The following is a 22958-nucleotide window of genomic DNA, read 5'->3' as shown; positions in this document are numbered from 1 at the left end:
TTGTTGATCATTCCATTAGTTCTCATTATGAAGCATCAGAATCAATCTTAAAATGCTAAATAAAAGCAGGTGATCTTAATTGCAATGATACAATAAAGAAAGAACTGAAAATATATTTTCGGCCAACACACTTAATAATATATTCACCCTTTTTCGCTCAATTGAAAGTCAGGTGGCTTATATTTCTCAGAATAATTCTCTTTATTAGTTCCATTTCTTTCCGTGTTTTGTATTTTCTTTTAATTTTACTTAGGTTTAATTTTATCAGTTTAGCGATTTCTCATTTATCAGATATACATATGCGTGTATATATAGTCTATATATATACTCATTTATACTTAAGATATATGTTTCTGTTATTCATACGACATTGCTGCATCGTTCATTTAACTGTTATATCTCGTATATATATCTATATATATATATATATATATATCCTTCGATTTGTCTTAAGATCTAAGCATTCATTATTTTACCATTCGCGAAGAATCTGTCAAATATTGTAATTGTAGCTTCATCTCTTTGTCTGGTTGGGCTTTCAAATAGTTTTTGGAGATTTTAGCAGCTTAATTTTTCAACAGATCAAAACCTTTTTGTTTCTTCACTTGAAGTTATTAACTGTGTGATTCTCTTTTAAAATTATCATAACGAAATAAGCACACACAAATGTATTATTATTATTTACTTGCTGAGTTTAGGTAGTTACTGAGTTTTACTTTTGAACACTTGCTGTGACTTTAGTTAGGTTATTAACTATTGCATTAAGAGCGAACGAACCATTTTGAAACAAATCCCAGAGCCACTCGATCTACTCTCAATTGGCCATTTAAGCCACCTCGTCGTCGTATCTAAACTACTTAGCACCTTGGCTTGGCTTCGGTTCCAAATGGATATCGAAAGATGGAAATAGTATCTTGAAAAAGTTGCATCCAAACTGAATCAAATGAAAATGAAAAATGCAAATGTTTTTTAAAAATTATATTATCGCATTTTATTGAACATTATCCAGTTTGCTATATAAATTTTTTGAAGTTAATATTGTTTTCATTGTTCATTTCAAATGTTGTTGTGGTTGCTCTTGCTCTTGCTTTAACTTCTTTTTTATTGTATTTGTTTATACAGTATAATTCGCTTAGCTGCCTCGAGTACTTTGCACAATGCCTCGATGCAGGTAACTTAAAAATGCAGCTAACTTAATTTTTTTTTTTCTATTTTCTATTTTCTATTCACACAAAAAAATGGAAAAATAATGCAGATATCTTGCCGATGCAGCTAACTATCGATGCAGCTAAGCGAATTATACTGTACATTTGTTTAAGTTTAATTAAAATAGTTGTTGCTCTTATATACGCCCGGATCTGAGGCTCATGTATGTTTAGGTATAAGTATATATCTATTTCTATTTAGATTTTCTAGCTTTACCGTTTCTGTGTTAAATATATATGTTCACTGTTTCTCCACCCAACTTCTGCTTCAGCTGCAGATATTCTCATCCGACGCATTTAATTACAATTACACATTAGTACAATATTTATATACGCATAGAGTTTTAGATATTGGATGCATTCATATTCATATTCATTAAATCCCATTCATACGCTTAAATCAACTAATTTCGTTCCATCTTTGCTCCTTCTGTCAACAAAACACTTCACATATCCAAAGTAAGAGACAAACAATTATCAAATTCGGCTAGCAATTGCAAAAGATTTTAACACAAGTAGATTTTGGCGGAACTGGGATTCTCAGGCTGGGGGATTTGGGATCAGGATTGGGATTGGGATTGTACACGGTGTGGAAGTGATTGCTTGCGAGTTGTTTTGATTAGCTTATAAGCGCAAAAGTGACTAAGAGGTGCACACAACAAAATAATAATAATTAATCTGGTAATACAATAAAGAACTACTAGAATAAACGTTCTGGTTAATAATAATAAAAATTTATTACGCTTAGTTATAATTATTATTTGCCTTTTCACTTTACTCTTTCGTTAAATATATAAACACAATTTCAACTAAAAGCACACTAAAGCATTGTAAATTTTTGTAACTGAAAACTACAACTATGCAAAAATTATAGAAATGGGTTTTAAATCGATTCGAAGTTTATAATCATCTTCAAATTTTATTAGTAAATCAGTTTTAAAACGGCTTAAAATTGTGGTACGCTTGTTCGTTAATTCTTAAAATCCATATTGTGTGTTCGTGTATGTATACAATTTTTCTAATTAATTTTATAGTTTTCAATTAAATTATGATATACGTATATGTAGAGTGTTGCCTTTATCATTGCGGGGGACAAATTAAAATTAAAATGACATTTAGCTGTTCTTGTTGATTAATTGCAGTTTTTCACATCCCCAATATTTTTCCATCTATTTTATCTCTGGCTCTGTACATTTTTAGGTCTCGTCTTTCATTTAAAATTATATTGAAGTTCGTTTCTAGGTTGCATTTTTCATCTCTGATTTTGTACAGTTCAAATGTTCTGACTAAACACACCCTAACGTGGTTGGACTTCACTATTGCTGGATTGCTGTGCTCAATGCTCTTGTCCAGAATCTTCTGTGCACAACGAAGGTCCCTATGGACCCGCTTTGACCCCGAGATTCCCCAGATCAACGTATAACTAGGAGTGTTGCCTGGGATTTGGTAACACCTCTAGATAGATTCGATCTCGCGAAAAGTTTTCCCAATGGGAAGGCGATTGGTTAAAGGCGAGTTTGGTGTCGGCTTTTGTTTTGTTGCTGTGGTGCGAAAACGATTCCTTCTCAGTTCTTTGTGCCAAAAATGTACTTATTAGATTGGTTTTGGTCTTGCGGGAATTTTAATTGTAGAATCAAATTTATTGCATTATTTCCTCTTTGTTATTGGTAAGTTTAGTTTTACTTACAACATTTGTTTTGATTTTTTTTTTTTTCATTTTTGTATTTTTTTGTTTGTAGGGTTAACAACACAATTTATTTCTAAATGTAAATTTATTTGCATAGGTGTAATTGATTTGAATTAAATTGTAAATTATGTACTACAGAATGGAGAAAGCTAAATTAAAAAGGGATTGGTTGTTTTGTTGTGTACACGCATGTGTGTTTTAATAAAAACAAAGAAAAACTAAATAACGCTTAAAGCAATAAAAATCTAAAGACGAACCATATATATTTATTGTATTTTTTGCATTTTTCGTTTGCCATTTTTGCTGAATTTTCTTTGTAACCGCTATATATATATATAGATAGAATATGCTTTTTTAATGGTTTTTATCTTTTGTTTTTCGCCTTAATGTGCATATACCCAAAGAAACTATATGTGTGTATGCTTCACACGATTTACATATCCTACCATACATATATAGATGTAGATATAGTTAATATTATGCATATATATATATATAATTCATCGCAAATCAGAAAATTAAAATCAATTCAATTTAATGTTAGAGGGACAGGAGGGCAAAAAGTAAAACGAAGAAAAAACGCCGCTTGCACTGCATTCGCCTGCTTTGATTCACTAATTAATTATAATTATATTTAGATTTCTATGTATAGGGGAGTTGTTATGCTCCACGTTGCTTTACACTAATCGCGCTTCTCCGCTCTCTCTCTCTCTCTCTATATAGCTATACTCTCTCTCGCTCGTGTCTAGCGTGGTCGTGGATTCTTAGCAAACTTTTTAGGGAGCTCTACACAACTGCGTTATTCTTTGTTTCTTTTCTTCAGGTTTTTTTTACATTTTTTTTTTTTGTGGTGAGGGCTTTGTTTTTTTACGCTTAATTTTGCATATTTTTTTCTTGCTTTTTCTTTTTTAATACATATACATAATTAATTAATATATATTAGTTTTTTTCTTTTTTCATTTAATAGCTCATAATTAAGAATTGAGAAAGAGTTGGTTGCTTGGTTGGTTTTTTTGTTTTGTATGTGAATTTGGGTTTGTTAAATTTTTCTTAAAATTTCTTTTCATACTTTGCATTTTGAATTTTTTTTTTATTTAATACACTCCAACATATTACAAAAACAAATGACACACATTGTCTTACTAAAAGATTGTTGCGGTGTTTGATAACATGAAACAAAGGTTTGTTGTTTGTTGTGTGCTTGTTGTCGTTGCAAATGTGGCCGTGTGTTGTTTGTTGGATTTTTAGCTAAATACAAACAATTTTCAAATTGTATTTGGAATAACAAACTATTTCAACGTTGATCGATGAAAGGTGTTTTCTTCAAGACTGTTTTTTTTTCGGCCCAGCTCAGCAGGCGACCAAGGCAATCGGTTGTGCTGGTTGTTGTTGATGTTGCTGCGTTTGCTCTGCGTATTCCACAAACGCGGCGGTGATTGTTGTTGCACTTGCTAACGCTGTCACGCGTCTGGTTCAAAGGTGTTGGCCGCTGAACGCTGCTTCCTGGTGCATTGTGGCAAGTTGCTGCCGCAGCTTGCTGCTGGACGTTGCTAGCTTAACGTTGTTGAGCATCGAAATTGTTGTTCCAGTTGTTGCTTCATTTTTGCGGGGTATTTGGTTATCGTTTCTCTGAACTATTGTTGCTTGAAATTGCTGTTTACATTATAATTAAATTACAATTACAGTTTTTATCGATTCATTTAGCATTACTCTGTGTGATTTTGTGTGGTGTGTGTTTATGCTTTCTGCTGGTGTTGTTTTTCTTGTTGCTTTCCTTGTTATAGCGCAGCATATATATATATATGTACTCTTATCATGTGTAGTTGGTTATTATCATTCTACGGCTACTGTTACTGTTACTGGCACAATATCGAAATTCAAATCTTTTGAATCTTCTCGCCAACGACAACCGGATTGTTGCGTCGGATTTCCTGTGCGCCATGCTCTCTATAATCGAATGTGCAGTTATGTTTATCAGAATAACGATGCACGGCGCAGTACAGACCGCCGCAGCGACACTGGAAACCTACAATTAAAAGATGGATTTCGTTAGAAATGATGTACCATCATTTGGGAACACAAGAGCCAGCACGGCGGGCACTTACCGGTCAGGCCAACTTTCTTGCGGCACTCGCCACATCGGTTCTTCTTCTTTTTGGCATCCTTATCGTCTTCCTTGTCCTTGTCATCCTCCTCGTTGGCGGAGGCGGCTGCTTGTGTGGAAGTGTTTGGACCAGTCGCCGATGTGATGGCTTCGCTGTTGACTTTGGCAGCAGCGGCGGCTTCTTCGGTGATTTTCTGCGGAAACGGAAATAAAACAAAAACGGAATTTCAATCACATGACAAAAATATATGATAGCATCAACAGATTTGCTAGCCATTTTCCAACAGAAAGAAAGCTTTTCCATAGCTGAGCGCAAAATAATAGTGAAGGGCGAGAGCTTTACAAATCAAAAAGGGAATGGAAAATCTCTATTAATCTCTTAATTTAATTGTAGATTGAAACACAGGAAACACAGCATCTATTATTTAAACCACAACTATACATTCTCGTCCGCCGCCTCGATCTGCATTCAAAAAGCCTTGAAGAACTTTGCTTTAGTATATTATTTCCTCTTTTATTAGACTAAACAATTTCGACTGTTTCATCAAAATGTATTAGCATTCGCTGTGTGGCGTTGAGTGGCGTTTTTTCGGCTTTAGCAGAGCACCGTCAACTGTACAACTGTTGCCAAGAATACGTATCGAATCGGCCGAGTGAGAATCTATTTTGTGAGGAAAACAAGAGTGGCGATGCGATGATGATGTGTTGTGGTTAATGTTTACCCGCTTCTTAGTTACGGCAACATCCGATGCGCCTTCTAAAACCACATCAGCCATCTTTACACTGCCTACATCGCCCCCATCAGGAGACACACTTCGACGACGCTTTTCCCGTTGAACCTGTTGGTCTGCTCCTTGATGCACCTGCTCCTTCTCGCCAGCACTCTCCGGCTGATCGCCGCCTTCAGATTTTTCCATGGCCTCGCCGCCCATTTTGTTTTTGTTTATGACTAACCCGCTGACTGGCAGTTGCCGCCGTTACTACTGATTTCTTCCTCCCCTCTAAGCCAGCCCTACTATCCACCAAATGAGAGCTGGATGCGAGCAGAGTCTTCGCGCTGCTACCACCACTTTTTCTGATCGTCTTTGTCTTGGGCTTTCCGGTCCTACTACCTGTAGCAGTAGCTATAGATTCTTTGGACTTTTCTTCCTGTTCTGCTGATCTTTTAGCCTTACGCCGCAGCGCTGTTATTAATGCAGATTTTCCCGTCGCCGGCGATGATTTGCCCACAACGTTTAGGCGCAGAACACGTGGTGGTTCTGGTGTTTTAACTGGTTCCACATCAACGATAACGCCGTGTTTGTAAATGTCCAGATTACTTGCGGCTATACCACTTGAGTTAAGGAGATCACGCGCTGTCTCACCACTTCCGCCCTCCCGACGCGATCGGATCCGCTTCAGCTTCTTTACCTTCTTCTTCAGCTGTAGCTCGCCAATCCGGGTGGACTTCTTGGTGTTTGTAAGGGAAGGGAATGTGTGCACATTTGCCGAGAACTTTACGCGCCGCTTGATGCTGGAATCTGTGGTTTTGCCACCTCCAAGCTTACGGCTGGACAGGGAGCTCTTCTTGGTGACTGACGGAGGTTGGCTTATGTTGCTGCTTCCGGTGTGTGAGACCAATCCGACGACTGGGGCACCAGGCACCTTGGCAGCAAGGCGAGCGGAGGCAGAAGCGGGTGCTGCTGATGTCCCTGCCCGGAGGTATGAGCGTGGCGGCGGGATCGGAGCTGCTGGACGGGTTGCTGTCGCTTGTGCTGCAACATCGCATCGAAGTATAGGAGAGATGTGTAGGTGGGAAACGAGGTTAGTGCGCCTGGGCGACGCCGGTAGACCCAGTAAGAACATTCAGTACCCTTTGAGGCCGCAATGTGTTGCGGGAATCCATTCCTATCCGTTCCAGTGACCAGGCCAAGGCCCACAGGTCCGGCGGCTATCGGTCCGCTAAGACTCGTTAGCGCGCCGGCTGCGGCACGCTTGATTCCAAGGCTCATCGGCCCCTTTCGCTTATGAGTCGATAGAAGCGTGGAAACGGATCGAGATTTGTCGGCAACTGGGGTACTTTTGGGAGGTACCACACGACCAGTTTTTTTATGCGGAGAGGCAACAATGGTAACTACCATATTAACAATTTGGAAAGACTTTTAATTTTGAAATAAGGGCCGAAATATAGGAAAATTTTGATTCCGAGCAGAAGCTACTGCCAAACTGAAACCGAATGGAATTGACAAATAAGTGACATTAAACCGAACGATTTCTTGCAGGAATAAGGGCTTCTGAGATCGCTTACAGATCAAACATTAACTAAGAAGAAAATAGCGCAATTATCGAACAAGATCAAAGGAAAATGGTACTCTACTTTAAAACTGAAACGAAATCTCAGAATCCCCGCTCTAAGTCGTTCTAAGATTATTGTATAACTGAAGCGGCAGCTTCTTGGAGTGGTCACTGGCGGATAGAGACCGTGGACACTTTACCTTATTTACAAATGCGGCGGAGTAATTGGTGGCAGGATCATCAGGATAGTAAACTCATCCACACGGACACAAAAGTTACAGAGATCACTAAATCGACACCGCAAGCCAACTTCTTGATTTCCCCTAATGTTCATTTGCACAAACAACAAATTGTTTCAACAATTTCACTTAAGATTACACTGAATTTATGTCCGAAAGTCAAAAGTAATTATCACTGACTGAATGTAAAAATATACTAAACAGGGCACAAAACGCCGAGCCTATGTGGTTTTCGTGCAAATCAAAGCAGTCATGTATTAAATTATGAAATTTTTCATTATTCAGAAATCCATAATCTGCACAATGCTAATAAAAGCTTCAGAGTGGTGCATGGAAGTATCATCATTTGAAAAAGTTCCATAAGTATGTAACATGCAAGGATCTTAGTTACTATTCTACTAGACTAGTTCCAGTTTCTAATTTCAAGAAACGCTTACTAAGCTAAGAGGACCGCTTTTCAGGAGTACAAAATATAGCTTTTAAAGAAGACTGAAAGACGTTTTTAAATTTGAAATTACAACTAATCTTGATAGTGGAAACTGGAACTACTCCTCTGCAAACATCTCCGTAACTCTGCTCACCTCTTTGACATCGTTGTGTGGCTGTTGTAAACTGGTGACTGTGGGCTGTGCGGTGTTGGTGATTGCGATGGCCGGACTGAATGTGGGGCTAGGTTGTGGGCTTGGAACGGAGACAGGTGTGCTGCTCACAGGTGGCTGTTGCTTTTTTCTAAGCGAGTCCTGAGGGATAGACAAGGCAACAAGGATTAATATTTGCGTTCATTTGCTGGATCTTAACGAAAATAATCACCTTATAGCATACGGAGCAGAGACCATCTGTGGCTGGATTACCATAGAAGCCGCAACCGGAGCGGCACATGGGTTGCATTGGGTTAGATTCACGTTCCATGGCTGGCTAAAGCGCCTTTGTGGGTCTGTGCGGTCGATTTCTTGTTTGTTTGATTTGCTTTATTTCCCAACCCTGCTTTTACTTTCGCCCAGCGAAGTTTCGTCTGCTTCCTGCTGCGGCAGCGATTCCTTTCCTTCCTGCTCTCAGTCGTGGAAGCGTGCAATTTCAAATTGGCAACGTGCAACTAGCGATTTGCAACTTGCGACTAGCAACTGTTGATCCGCCGTTGTTTTTGCGGGCCTTGTTTTAACTGTTGTTTAATCAGTTCGTCCAATTATTAGGCTGCGCTTATGTTTTTTGCTTCGTGACTGCCGTAAATAATCCAGAGTACGAGCTGTAAAACGAATAAAGATAGGGCAAAATTAGTAAATTCTCCTTGTAAAAGGTTTATCATAGCATAATGTAATTTTTCAATTTTCAGAAATCCATAATCTGCACGATGCTAATAAAAGCTTCAGAGTGGTGCATGGAAATATCATCATTTGAAATATAGTATTTTAGTATCATCTATTGATTATTGCTTATGAGTTTCCTCATATGGAAACAATTAAAATGGATTATGTTGTTTCATATTGATGATCTGCAACTATGTCGCACTAAATTGCATTGCAATACGTTCAATAAAAACAAGACCCACAATCACACACACAAAATACAAATGTATGCTGTATAAAAAATTTAGCAACAACAGCAGAAACCACATAACAAGTAAACACTATGTTGTTTTTCATTTATCCGCTCGCTCTCTTCAAGGCTGTCAAGCATATCGCACACAGATATACACACTATAGGTTCATCTGCGAGAGAGGGAACAAAGTCGGGCCTAAACCAGTTTCGCCAGCAAGCTGAGAACGAGCCGTAGTAAGAGGTAGTAAGCTAAACGAGTTTGGTTTTATGCTTAATGAATATAAAGCAGTCACACCTAACGGTTCAAACTAGTGCCATATATATTCCCCAAGTATCCAATTGTTTATGTCGATCGATTTAACAGAAAATACCTGGCCAGTATCGATTTATCGCGATCAGTTTACTTTCTCAAAGTCGAAAAGTCGACGTGCCGAGCTGCACATCCATCAAAAACAAAGTAAGAGAGAGTTATGGGCGAAATCCGAGAGATACACTGAACGATACATCTTTTTATGGCGCAGTTCAAAGTACGCACTCCCTTGTACCTTAATCGTTTTGCAATATGTTGTGAAATTCAAACTGAATAAATTATATAAACTGGTTTCTGACACTTCCCAACGTATACACAAATGTATTCAGTTAATTTAAAGTAACTAAAATAATTAATTAAAAAAGATTTTAGTTAAGAACTAAAATGGATCTCTTAAAACATATAAAATTAAGTTTTTAGAATTTCTTACAGTTTAATCGTTTCATTTCCCGCAGTGTAGAAGTAAAGTCAAAACCTAATGGTAAAAGCCATCATCCACCAACAACAACAATAAAAAGAGGTGGGAGATTGAACCATCAGTTACATGGTCAACAAAGAAGGAATGAGAGAGAACGAGAGAAAAAAGGTAAAAGGGCGAGAGAGAGAGAGAGAGGAGAATTGAGCACAAGCACAATAACATTTACTGTTATTTTCATTGCGACTTTGGAGCTCGGGGCGAGAATCAAAATGGGCACACGAAGCTCTGAATGCGTGAGCGGATGTGTGCATGTGTGCGTGCGCCTGTGTGCAATAAAGAGAGCGATATTCTGTTATACAAAATTTGACCTTAGTGGTGAGAAAGCTACATAGCTCTGCTGTCGTATATTACAAACTAATAAATGGCTTAAGCTGAGGGGGGTTCCTCTTCAACACAATAAACCATTGCACAACTGTAGCCAAAACAACCAACATTTTTGCTCAATACATAGACAGGTTTTAGAGATGTGCGCATGTAAACTACAAGCAAACAAAATATGGCCTCAGCAACTTTTACATTTACAACGTAGCATGGGGAGTATTTTTTTTTGAGAGCGCAACATTTGCTGTGGTGAGTTTGAGCTTGATGGAGAAAGGGGGGAGAAAAAGTGACATATGTTTAAACTGGCATTGCATTTACTAAGGTTTGTACATACAATCGACTGAATTCAGTGTATTGGTGTTGTTTTTGTGTAGTGGGGCGCAGCCATAAATAATTTTCCTAGCTTTGCCTTTATTTCAACGCAACTTTTGCTTGTATGAGAAAATTTATTTTGATTTATAGTTGCGGTGTGGAGCGCAGAGCAAACAATGTGCGATGTTCAAGTGTGTTTGTATGTACATATGTTGGCTTGATTTCCTGCTGTTGTCATTTAATTGCAAAGTCAAAACAGCTGGCCGTCTCGCATCCTCTTTCGCGCTCCCCCACACACACATACGTAGTTACACATGCATTTTATATATTGGAGGTGGGCTAATCAAAATGTCAACAATAAAAGGAAAAATTGCCCACACAACAAATTGGCTGGCGAATATCTCTCTCCCTCTCTTTGACTCTTTATGTGCACAGAAAAATCTATTAAACTATTCTTCAAGCATTTGCATAGAATATCACACCAACGATGAAACAGTAAAAGGTAGTGTATCAAATACAAAAACATGTTTCTTAGGTCAATAATTACATAAAAATATCTAAAAAGAATCGTTTGGACTGTCGGTTTTTTTTCACTGTACGTGAGCATACAAAAATATATGTACGTTAGTATGTACATACGTCAACAAGCACGCGCGGCTGCTGTGCCAAAGTTTTTTTTTATACATATCAAGAATAAAAGCTTTGCATATGTATTGGGTTTATTTATTTTGTTTTGTATGCCTCCTTCCCATCCCACTCACCCCCCTCCGACAACTTAACGACCTCTGCTATTTTTAAGCGAATTCGTTTTGTTATCTAGCGAACGTGTGTCGTTCTGCTTTCGTGTGTTAAAGTGTTGGTCATTAAAGCAAATAGGAAATCATATGATTCTTTCGCGCAAACTTTATGACGACATCACTTAAGCGCGTGACGTCATTGTTTGTTTGCTCTCTTACGCAGCAGAGTGAAAAATGCGCATTCAAGTAAATTGCATAAGTAAAAAATAATATAAGAAAAATAAAATAAATGCAAGTGCTAAGTGCAAAACAATTAGCAAGAGAGGCAAAAATTAGCGCGTGGTTTCCCCATTGCAAAAGGCATTATTACGCAAGTCGAAAGCGATAACAGAATAGAAATCGCGGGAGGTGAGAAGAAACCGTTCATAAATCGCATTCCCCGGTATTATGCATTTTTATTGAGGGACAGCTTATCTGGATGTGCATTATGCATAGCAAAACGTGTATATTTTACAAACATGTACATACGCGTATGAAATAATTCCATTTATTCAATAATTCAGCTCTTATTTAGCTTATTTCTTCAGGTGTGGTGGCTCATGTCCATTAATCATGCAAGTCAAACATGAACGAGTCAAATTGATTGGGGTTTTCAGGATCGGGTATCGCTGTGGGGTATCATATATTCGACTACCACTCACTTTCCGCTATCCACTGATATGAAAGCGGACGATAGCAAACAAATTACAAGGACGCAGGTTAATGTGCTGTTGACCTGCATTCAAATACTGAATTTACAACAGGAAAGGCTCGAGGAACGGACATGACGACGAAGATGATGATGATGACGGGCAGTATAAAAGGTAAAAAGAATATAAAGAAATAAAAAGATCCATGTATAACTCCAGGAACAACCACAACAAACATAAACCGCTCTGACTCACATTTGCATATTAATGAGCGCGTAAAGCGGACCAGACAACAACGATAAAGATAAAGGAGCAGCAACAGTAAAACCAACAAACATATGCTGATGAAATGCAACAAAGAGACAACATCACCCATTGAATTATTAAACTTTATTAAAATGTGCGCAAAAGGAGGCACAAACCAAAAGAGAAGAGACAACGAGAGAAAGAGAGTGAGAATCAAGATGGCTGCTCGGCTCAATTTAGAACCGAGTTGAGCTCAGGGGCTTAAGCTTAAGCTCAAAACGCAAGTCGCAAGAATGCGCGGAGCTTCCGGTCAGGCAGCTGAGCTCACAGTCTTAACCCTCAACTCACCTCGCCAACTAAACCAGGCCCCATTAGCTATACTTTAAAGCCCGGCTAATATGATAACTGGTTTATATTGAGTGTGATTGACCCTATATTCTATTGTAAAGTCCAAGTGTGGGTACAAAAACTTATAGTTCCAACTGAGGAAATCACATCTTATACCTCCCGTTTTAAAGAGGTTAATTAAGATGTTTTCCCAACAAAATACTTTAAAGTGGTTAAAATAATCAATCAATGTTTTAGATACACACAGTGGATACTACGTATAATACAACAGTAGAGCGTGCCAATGAAATTGGTTTAAAATACGAGTTGATGAACAAAATATAAATATTGAAAACAAAATATAAAACTAACGGAACACTGGGGAAGAAAGAAGATGCCAAGAAATAGGAGGCCAAGAGGAGAGCGAGAGACGTTGCCGCCCATCATTAATCAAAATAAATTACAATCTATGAACGACCGAGAGACGACTACATTTAAGACTACAGAAATCTCCTTTCAGACTGAAGGAGTATTATTTTTGCCATTATAAATGATCGCCTCGAGAGGTCATGTTTCCGGCGATTTTGGTTCTGTTGCGAAAATGAATAAAACCCTGAACAACGCCCTCGAAAATGAATGAAAGGACTGATCCCAGACATTGAGGGGCAGGGCAGCTTAGGATTAACGTGTATAGTATGTTTGGTAAACCAAACCACAACCAAAAAACAAAAATGAAACGCTGGGAAACACCTGTTCAAAATTACACAGCTCTGGAAACAACAAAATGTTGAAGCGGCGACCAAAGTTGTGCGATAGGTCAAAAAACTCCACATGCACATGCCCGGGAAGTGAGTACAAGTTCAAAAACTGAGGGTTGTTGCAAACAACCTATTGATTTGAATGTTTACGGGAAAAGACAGAGCGAATAGGGATGAGGCACTGGAGGGTTAAAACTGGACAGACGGACACGGTACTTATCGTTTTTTTTTTACAGTTCAGACCGAATAGCATTAATAGAATAAACAAGATTAGAATTACTAGAAAATGATGATAGTTTTGCAGCCAAGAACTATCTAATAAGGCATCTAAATTTGAAATACCGCTTTTACCCATTATTAACTTCGAAAAGGGTTCGCTACAGGGAGGTTTTACTGTAGACTGATCGCCTGCGTGGCAGGATACAAATAATCAACGGACGACCGACAGGCTGCCCTGCGGACATGAACTGATTTCACCTTGAACCCGGGTTCTTTTGGACCCAGACAAAGAAGAGGAGAAGCGAGGACCCGAAGAACGAACCACAAAAGTCAACAACAATGGCGTCCATTAAACCACGATGAGGAGGAGAAAACACACAAAAATACACAAGAAGCAAAGCAAATGGTAGCAATAAACAGATTGTCACACTTTAAGTACAGACCAGCCGTAATGTCATTAGTTGTGGTCTTCAAGTATTTAAAATGATTTGGATTCTGGGTCTTGTATATTGGCCGAAGAGAAAGGCAATCAAAGTTGCAGCGCATTGCTCATCGATCTATCGATAAACGTATTTCAAATGCATTTTCCCCGTAATTTCATGTGTTTATATCAACATTCTTGGAAATCCATATGATTCGAATAAAATTCTTTCTTCGTATTAGCATAATGTTGTTTGTTTTATGTATTTTATTTCATGGAACTTTTGAAATGAAGATAAATAAAAACACTTCGAAATCATTTAAGATATTTGAATATGATTCTTAACATTTATGTTAAATTTAACACCTGGCTAGCTCAAGTAACTGATCCTCGCCAGACATCGATTCATCTTTTGTTGCCGTCTGATCTGAAGCAGACATTGATTGAAGCGATTTCATTCGAGCACATGTAATTAATTAACCAATTCTGCCATAAAGGCACATATTTACACACATACATATGCACATCTGAATTGCATTTAACCAGAACGAACCCGGTTTTTGTACCACTGACCATACATATATTAATAAAATTCATTTATAAGAATTTACAATTCATTTATAAGAATTTACGAGCGCCAATAATTCACTTGAGCCATTTTTTATGAATTATGTGCAAGTGTGTGTGCAGCAGCAGCCAAAGGCCATTAAGTAAAAAATAAAAGGAGCAGGCGTTGGCCGGAAAGGAAGGAGACTAAAAAGGGGAGCAGATAAAAGGTGTTGAAGGGGAACGCTAAAGATGAGGGAACGGAGGAGGCTCTCGCAGAAGTGTGCAAAACTCCGCTCTTCGTGCAGCGAAAGTCACCACAACTTTTGCTCTCTTTCCTTCTGCTGTTTCTGCTATTTCTTCACTGCCAGCTACAGGTCAACAAAAGCAACAAATAAGAGGAAAAGAGGAAAACGAACGGCAAGTTGTGCAGTTACAATGCCCAACTACACTGAAAAAGAATGCCTGCTAAACCATTTATCCTTGGTAATCTAAAACTGTGTTTGGACACCTTTGCTTTAAAAAAATTTAATGATAATTTATGAAGCTTTATTTACAGTACTTTTTATTATATTATCCATTTTGTAGTCGGCGGTAAATAATATTCGTTGCCGTGCACCCCCTAGTAATCCCTAAAATGGTTATAAAGTAGTTTTTTGGTTGCCTTTTTACACACATGGAAGATTAATGGAAATCGCATGGGAAAATGAAATATGAAACGCTTCAGAAGAGCGACGTCCACATGAGTAGCCAGCTCTCTTGGCTGGAGATTGCCTTCCCTGGAATAGGGGAGAGTCCAAAATTGAAGGAGAAGGAGGAGAAGTAAAGAAACGGAGATGAAGAAGTATAGTTGACAAACCCAAGAGACCGACAGAAACCAACCACCGCGATGATGAAGATCATCATCATATGGGGCAACGTCAACGCTGCAGGGGAGCCAGAAGAAACCGAGAAGAGTGCGGAGAAAGAGGAGGAGAAGTATCACAGCGAAGTACTGGATATTATCCAACGTTTGAAGCGTAACTAATTGGCAAATTGATATTGCGACAATAGTAGCATAAGAATTACAGTGCATCATGTGGGCTATGGTAAAAATATACATAGATATATAAGAGTTTACTATTTAGTAAAACTAATTTTGTTCAACTTTGTAAGGCTGTTTATAGTTATTTTATAGTATAAAATTTATCGAACTGCAATGAGTGTCAACCTTTCCCATCAAAAGCGGGTCAAACTCAATTTACGATACAGTGTGGAAAATGAAAAATGCGGGCGAAACTCAGGGGTAAGTTGTGCAAAGCAGTGAGAATAGATGACGAAACAAATAAGTAAATTAGTTTAAAAAACCCAGCGCTATGTTCACTGTACCTCAACGTCTCGGCTTTATGGGCTAATCAAATCACTGAAGCAGACAACAAACACTGTAAGACTGAGTCTCAATCTGAACCTCAGCCTGTGAGCACCAGTCAAAAGGAAATGGAATGGAATGGAGTTCGTAGCTCTGGTGTTATGGTCGCGATTTAACAATCCGCACACATCGCCGCCGAAAAGAAACCAGTTTTATAGAATTCACAAAAAACGTAAGTGCACAAAGGAGCAAAACAAACAGAAAGAAGGAAAGATATACTTATATACACATACATATATAGATTTCGAGACAAAGAAGAAGTATCTCTCTCTAACCGAAAGAGATCTGGCTTTGGCTTTATGTGCAGAAAAGCGAAGGCCGTTCAAAGACTCTATTTCTTCGCCGAGCTTTGAAAATCAACTCTCGACTGTAGTAGACAATGGTCATTTGAATGAATGGCTGACAGATGGAGAGATTGACGGAAAATGCGAAAACAAAAACAATGAGTGATGCGGAAGCCTTGAGTCATGGGATGGAGTTGAAGAATTTCAGTCATACAGTGAAGCCATGCTAGCTTGAACTTGACATTCGCCATTATGGTTTTTCGGCTGTTAAACACAATGGAAATACGAAAAGAACTTCCTTTTTGGTTTAATCACTATTTATATATACACTTTTTATTTAAATCAGGATCGGTACCTAAAAACCTCGAAATTTCAATTAAAAATGGGAAGACTGCAAATACCGATTGTATTCAAAACAAGTGGAATAGAATAATTATCCAGTTTTTTAGCTTTTTCTATAGGGAAGTGCGACTGTAATAAGGAAAATATATACTTTTTCAACTGCCATTTTGTGCTATTGAACTTTGCCGTTGGCGCTTGAACTTTGTCAGTGGAATCGAGAAGGGTATTATCATTCGTAATAAGACGATATGAGATGAGGAGGCTATGACTGCGGCTGAGTCAGAGCCAAGATAAGTTTAGTTGATGACTTGATGCTGGGCGGTGGCGAGGGCGTTGATATTGAAACAGCAAGAACAGCATCGTGTGTGCATCGTTGATTTTATTGATTTATGCATTACAAATTCGCTTCTTTTATTCCTTCTCCTTTTCTTCAGTTGCAAGAAGAAAGAGGCAATGAACTGGAGACCAAGACAGGAGACAAAGAACAGGGCGAGGCATCATCACCACCATCATCATCATCATCATCATCGGGAGCAAGGAAACGGACAAAAGAAAAGGCTGGGCCAAAAAGTTTCGCTTTTCATTTTGTCTGGCTAACGGTTTCTGTGTGTGGGCGGGGGAGCGAGTTTAACGGTCGCCATGGTTGCCAGATGTGGTGAATATGCGCGCGCCACAGGCATTGGCAAAATAAAGGAAAAAACCATGGAAAAACCAACAGCAGCAACAACACCGCATCGGATTTAAATTTCCTGACGACGAGAGGAGCTTTTCACTTATTCTCCTTATTCCTTTTTTATTCGGGCACACAACTTTAATTTGTGGGAGGGGGGCGAACACTAAAGCCAATCGAGCGCCTAAATCGATTCCCACACACAAAAAACCTGTACAGCAAATTGGAGAAAATTGAAATCAAAGGAAAAACAAACTGGCAAGAAAATAGATAACACAATATTGGGGAGGCAAAAGAAAGGTTATACGGGCGACGTTGCAATGGGAAAATCGATGTTGGATGGAAAGAAAATTTTAGCTCTTGACCACAAGGTGAGCCAGTTGTTGTTGGTGGCTTTTATCTCTTCTCTTTGCGGTTCGATTCAACGTATTATATTATTTCTTGTTTTTATTCGTTTTTGTGGTTTCCTCATAAGTACACATACACATGTACTACATAAGCCAGGAAATTAAAATTGCATTAAAGTCGAACAGTTGGTAACGATCAAGGCCTCAATTCGTTGACAAGGACTTGTGTTCAAGGATTCGCACTCACATGTATAAAATACAGATAATTTATTATTTGACCTAAATATACTGGCGGTATTTTTGTTTTTCAGCTATTTCCGTTTTGCTTTTCTGCCAGACAATAAACAAAACATATAGAAATTTATTTATGTATACCAGCGATGTCTTTCACATTAGATAAAGAAAATTCTGTGAATAAAGTACATGTGTCGAAATTGATTGATGAAGAAAAGAAAATTTATACAGATACCAAATTAATTTACATTGAAATCTATGCCCGCATTTGGACGCGGTAATTGTGCTCCCAAAAAAAGCCGATATATGTGCATTCTAAATGCCTATTTTCAATGGGATTTAATCAAGATCGAAATCGAAGCAGTACAGTCTGTCCCCAAAAGAAACAGCTGCGGTCATTAAATTAGTATCGCTTGCTTGATAAAAAAAAACCACCATGTAATGTTTTGTCTTTCATCTATAATTCAAGATAAATGATTTTAAAACAAACAACTTTACGAAAATATTAAAAACTTTAAATTCTATTAGTATTTCGATCACAACTGTTATTCTAAAGGGACCGACAGACAAAACAAAATTGCATAACTTAAAACGAGAAAAAAAGACAAGAGAGAAAACAACGACAGCCGACAAAAAGAAGATCAAGTATAGGGGATTAGAGTGCTAAAAATAGCGCTATGCACAAAACATTTCGAAAACGGCAAGCAAAGATAATGAAAGGCCCGAAATGTACGAGCCGATCCGAAGTTTTCGATCGTATGCCCGGCCATATGGTGGGTGGATGGTCGGCATCGGGTTTTTTGGGCGGTGTACGGGTGCACGGGTGTGCGGCATCCATTTACACGCGACCTATAACCAAAGAAAACAACTGAAAATGAGGCCGCGGCCGTTCACGCGTCCAACGGTCTCGTTCGCTTATCAATTTTTACTTGTTTATATAAAACCATTTAGCCACAACAAAAAGTAAAGGTAGAATAAAACGACGAGGGAAATGAAAGGCAGGGCTGGTTTTATATACGATACATACATGAGAGTGTTGGTATAATTTGTTTGTTTTTATGTATATTAACACAATTCGAAACGAGCCGTCATCAAAACAAATTGTTTTTGTTTTTCAAACGACCAAAACTTGTTTGAACGAACGCGCTGCTTTTTGTGTGTTTTTCGCGAGAACATACATATTTATATAATTTTAGATATTAGCGACAACGACACGTGTTGTTGTTGCTCAACTTGCCAAGAATTATAAGCGATTTTTGCCAACAAGGGGATTAGTCATCCGGGATCGGGAAAGTTCTCAAACAATCGTGACAAACAATATCGATCCATGAATCACTAGCGTGATAAGCAAATACTATTTCAATCTATGAACTTTGATAAAAAAAAAAACAAATCAATTAAAATAATCGCTGCTTAAGAACAATTCCAATTTAGAATTTGTTGTATTAACAATTCCATTTAACAAGATTTTTACTTAAAGTTTTTAATTCGGCGTAGAAAAACCAAATTTTACGTTGCCAAACTTAGAGGAATCCACCTTGAAAAGTGCTTAAATTTGTTCAAGTGTTTCCTACTCGATATCATCGACTATTTGACTCGCTCTTTCTGATTCACTCAAAAACATTTTTGTTTACCGAACCAATCACAAATAATTAGCGCTTGATTCGTTTCCTATCTTTTTTTCACTGTTATCTCGACGAAAATTCGACTGGAAATGGCGAAATAGACGGCAGAAATTTCAAGAAAGTCGTCATTTCGTTTAATTCCGTCACTAAAAGTGCTTGATTGCCGACTATAATCAAAATGTGCATATGCCAGAAAACGTGCCTCTAGGTGATACGAAAAAACGAGATAATTCTTTATGTAAAGCGTCAGCACAGAAAAATACGAATGCAAAGGAAAAAAACTTATACCGAAAAAAAAAACACGAGCAAATATGTACTTTTTATAATTGTTACAAGGTGAGCTGGAGTTAACGAAAAAGAAAAACAGCAAAAAGGCAAGTGAGTCACCAAGAAAAGTTGGAAAAACAAAGTCAGCTGGGCGACTGTCCAACAATCAGGGTTGCCATCGCAGCCAGAACCCCCTATGCACTCGCCGATAAGAACCGTAATCCCAAATCCGTAGATAATTCGAACTCGTCTTGCTTTTATGCGGGTCTATGAGTCATACGAAAGAGTGAGTGAGCAAAAAATTCAAGTCACGCACTGCAGGCAAAAATAATATTAAAATTGTGGAGTGTGCAGATAAAGATATTTCTTCGGTCACTGCGATAAAGAGGAAAATGTTATTTAAATTTGGAGATAGCTGAAGGGTATATACACACAAATGCACGCACATGTATATACGCATATCACTATGTGCATGTTTGTACTTGAGCTATCAGTCATTTATTTTTCACTTATCAGCAGAGACGTCCTTCGCTTCAAAGTCTACATTTTGTGGTTGGGGTTTTGGTTTTTGGCAAGTCGTAATATTTTCTTGGCAAAGAACTATAGAAAAAACTTGAACAGCTGCACTGAATGAAATGAGATTAGGGATTCATATTCTTAATGCATAACATTGTACTTGTTCCTTCTGCTTACACTTCGTTAACTGCTGTTAACAGTATATTCTTCAAGAAATGTGGAAACTATTTCATTTTTTAATTAATTTTTTTATAATTTAAGTATTTAAAATTTAGTTTTTATTTTGAAAACTCAAAAATGTAATTTAAAGTCAATTCCCATATATTTTGTATGGCATTTTCTACTATTTATTTAACTGCTATTTATTTATTGTTCCTGTCTTCGTAATTCGCGCGACATGGCAACGCTAGTCTAAGCACACACACGACAAAGTGACGTAGGCGAGCCCGTGTGTATTGGTGACTGTGGTGAAGAGAGAGAGAGCGTGGGGAATCGACTAGTGGTGAGTAAGCAACGTAGGCGAGCGAAGAGGAAAATGAAATAAATTATAATTTTCTTTTTCTCATTTGAATTCACTTACTTTTTCAATTCGTTGTGGGTGGAAATTACACAGGCTTGAATCAAAAACTTAGAGCTTTGTTCAAATCACAGTAGTTGGAAATTTTTATGTGTTATGTTGGTCTCGCAGAAATTCAATTGGTTGCTAGTAATTATTTTAATTTTTTCTTTAACAGAGAATTGCACAGGGATCGTTGAAGAAGGAGGAGGGCAAAAATATATCACAAAATGGTGCACGACGCAGTTGCTTTTCCTCGTTTTTCCTTCGTTTCAAGTGGCGAATTACGGTTTTTTCTGCAATATTACAGGATTTTTTTTCTTCTTTTTTCTTATGCACAACGCACACGACTGCGACGCTGCTGCTGAGCTGCGTCCTGCGGTTTTTCTCAGCTGCAAGAGGAAAACGCTGCCAGTTTTCCTTTTGCTTTCCTTTTTAACTCGTTTCTTATTAATCGCGGAGCGCACTAACACGACCGAGAGAGAGGGAGGGGAGCGCGGAAAAGTGATTACTTTATTATCTAGTTTAGTTAGCAAGGCGCTGACTGGGCTGACGATGACAGTTGTGGGTAATTGAAGCCAAAAACCAACGTGGATCTGATCCTCCAAACGCGAAGTGAAGTCTCCAAGCACTCTAACAGAAATGAGCGGACCTCGCAACGCTTGATGACTGCGACTGGCGAGCTAACAGAGCTCTGTTGGTGGCAATTTGGTGATGAGAGCGTGAGTCTGTCACTCAACTTCTCCGGTTGAAAGCAGTTAACAATACCAGGAGTATGTAGGATTGAAATGATCGAAATGATTATTATTTTCAATACATTAGCTATAAAAGAAACACTTATTTATATAAAATCGAATACAATGTTTGTTTAAAATTATTTTCAATTTGTATTTTCTCCTCTTGACAATAAAATCAAACGCAAATTGGACCGAAATGTATGTAAAATAAAATTCTTATCGTGACACGACGTAACATAAACTCATGGTCTCATCTCTAGCCCAAACGAGCGCTGTTAACGCAAAAAGAGCGTTGATTGCTGGTGTGGTGAGAAAGTGGTTAGGAAAGGGGAATGAAGGATGACAGGCTAAAAAGAAATCGCCAGTCAACGGAGAGAAGCCATGTAGGAAATAAATTAAATGTGAACCGAGCAAAGATGGTCGAAAATGCGTATTTCCAACGAAAAACACCACGCTATGTTAGCCCAACAGTGCAAAGTGCACACACAATAAGATTGTGGAAGGGGAACAGAGGGAGACAAGAGACAAAAGACCAATGCAACGATAGAGAGTCAAATTTATATCGAGTCCCTGCCAACAAACCAAAACTATTTCCGCTTACTGGGCGTTTCAAGAAACCTTCAAACGCGCTTTTAATAATCTTTATGGTTTTTCGTATGACTTTAAATTGGGCGACGACATAATTTCGACGACGCCATATTGTTCGCCAGCCCAAAGAGAGCTACAGCGTGTTAACAGCCGCAGAGAGCGAAACTGCGCTGCTGCGTCATCAATGCAAACTGCGCACTTTTTAAAAAAAATAATTTTAATATCAATTTCTATGCGTTCACCGAACGGGAAACAAAAGTATTAATGTAGAAATCGCCTAGCGTATGGCGATTGCTTTGTCTTCCCCAATAGTAATCTTTTTGATAACAGTGCCATATTGTGAAATGGCTGTTGGCTGGCCGTGGTGAGTATTTGCCGCAGTTTAACAGGCCTGAAATTTGGTTTTCCAAATCACCCTTACCAAGAGAATGTCCGTTTTGAGGTGCACTTTGTCCAATTTCATTACTGATGTTTCAGAACATTTGTAGTCTAATTTCGTGTTTTGTCCTTACTGAGAATGGAATGAAGCACAAAAGCTTAGTGTTGATTAGCTCTGAAATGCAGTGCTAATAAAAATTATACAGCACTGAAAATATGATTGCCCAGTTTTTGCTCATTACATTCTTTTTGTCTATTTTGTATATATCTAATAAATAATACTTAGAATGTTAAATACAATTTAGGAAATATTATTTTCAATAAATTCATGCATACATTTATTAAATATATATTAGAGGGTATCGTCAATCCGACCACGCTTTCACATCGAAATGTTATTTTGTTGCGATCACTCGCAAAGCAAATGTAAAATCAAAAGCAAATTAAAAAGTCAGAGTGGGGCTAAGAATTCGCTTAATTAGAGGTCATAGGCTCCAATGAGATCGTGTTCATATAAATAATATAAAATATCACTTACGATCCGTAGATAGATACCAGTTTGTAAAGTTTCTCGACAAATATTTCAGCTATCAAAGG

General features: G+C 38.0%; 2 protein-coding genes and 2 non-coding genes across 13 annotated transcripts, besides 1 other annotated feature; all 4 read right to left on the bottom strand.

Annotated features, from left to right (window-relative positions):
- Positions 1-179: 179 nt before the first annotated feature.
- On the bottom strand, positions 180-22958 carry drn (doctor no). Of its 8 annotated transcripts, NM_001275478.2 has the most exons (7): positions 21171-21307; positions 20683-20954; positions 8320-8752; positions 8091-8249; positions 4998-5190; positions 4603-4918; positions 180-4545 (listed from the first exon to the last, which is right to left on the bottom strand). In NM_001275478.2, exons 3-6 carry the CDS (start codon positions 8416-8418, stop codon positions 4770-4772), a joined length of 600 nt encoding a protein of 199 aa, NP_001262407.1. In that variant the 5' UTR covers positions 8419-8752; positions 20683-20954; positions 21171-21307; the 3' UTR covers positions 180-4545; positions 4603-4769. The 8 variants fall into 8 exon arrangements, with proteins under 8 accessions (NP_001262407.1, NP_001287246.1, NP_001262408.1 ...); NM_001300317.1 differs by adding an exon at positions 20280-20598 and having other exon boundaries at positions 180-4918; positions 20683-21307; NM_001275479.2 differs by having other exon boundaries at positions 180-4918; positions 21249-21307.
- Positions 1120-1305: a mobile genetic element.
- On the bottom strand, positions 3985-7679 carry CG43675 (uncharacterized protein). Of its 3 annotated transcripts, NM_001031988.3 has the most exons (4): positions 6849-7218; positions 5719-6750; positions 4998-5190; positions 3985-4918 (listed from the first exon to the last, which is right to left on the bottom strand). In NM_001031988.3, exons 1-2 carry the CDS (start codon positions 7114-7116, stop codon positions 5900-5902), a joined length of 1119 nt encoding a protein of 372 aa, NP_001027159.2. In that variant the 5' UTR covers positions 7117-7218; the 3' UTR covers positions 3985-4918; positions 4998-5190; positions 5719-5899. The 3 variants fall into 3 exon arrangements, with proteins under 3 accessions (NP_001027159.2, NP_001287248.1, NP_001027160.2); NM_001300319.1 differs by lacking the exons at positions 3985-4918; positions 4998-5190 and adding an exon at positions 7471-7679 and having other exon boundaries at positions 5493-6750; positions 6849-7201; NM_001031989.3 differs by lacking the exons at positions 3985-4918; positions 4998-5190 and having other exon boundaries at positions 5493-6750.
- snoRNA:Me18S-G1358b lies at positions 7787-7861 on the bottom strand. Its single transcript, NR_003891.1, has one exon. It is a non-coding gene; the product is annotated as a snoRNA:Me18S-G1358b (small nucleolar RNA).
- snoRNA:Me18S-G1358a lies at positions 8832-8906 on the bottom strand. Its single transcript, NR_003890.1, has one exon. It is a non-coding gene; the product is annotated as a snoRNA:Me18S-G1358a (small nucleolar RNA).

The sequence above is a fragment of the Drosophila melanogaster genome, chromosome 3R (genome assembly GCF_000001215.4).
Source record: "Drosophila melanogaster chromosome 3R".
In the NCBI taxonomy this organism is placed as follows: domain Eukaryota; kingdom Metazoa; phylum Arthropoda; class Insecta; order Diptera; family Drosophilidae; genus Drosophila; species Drosophila melanogaster.
This window is presented reverse-complemented; position numbering and strand designations above follow the sequence as displayed.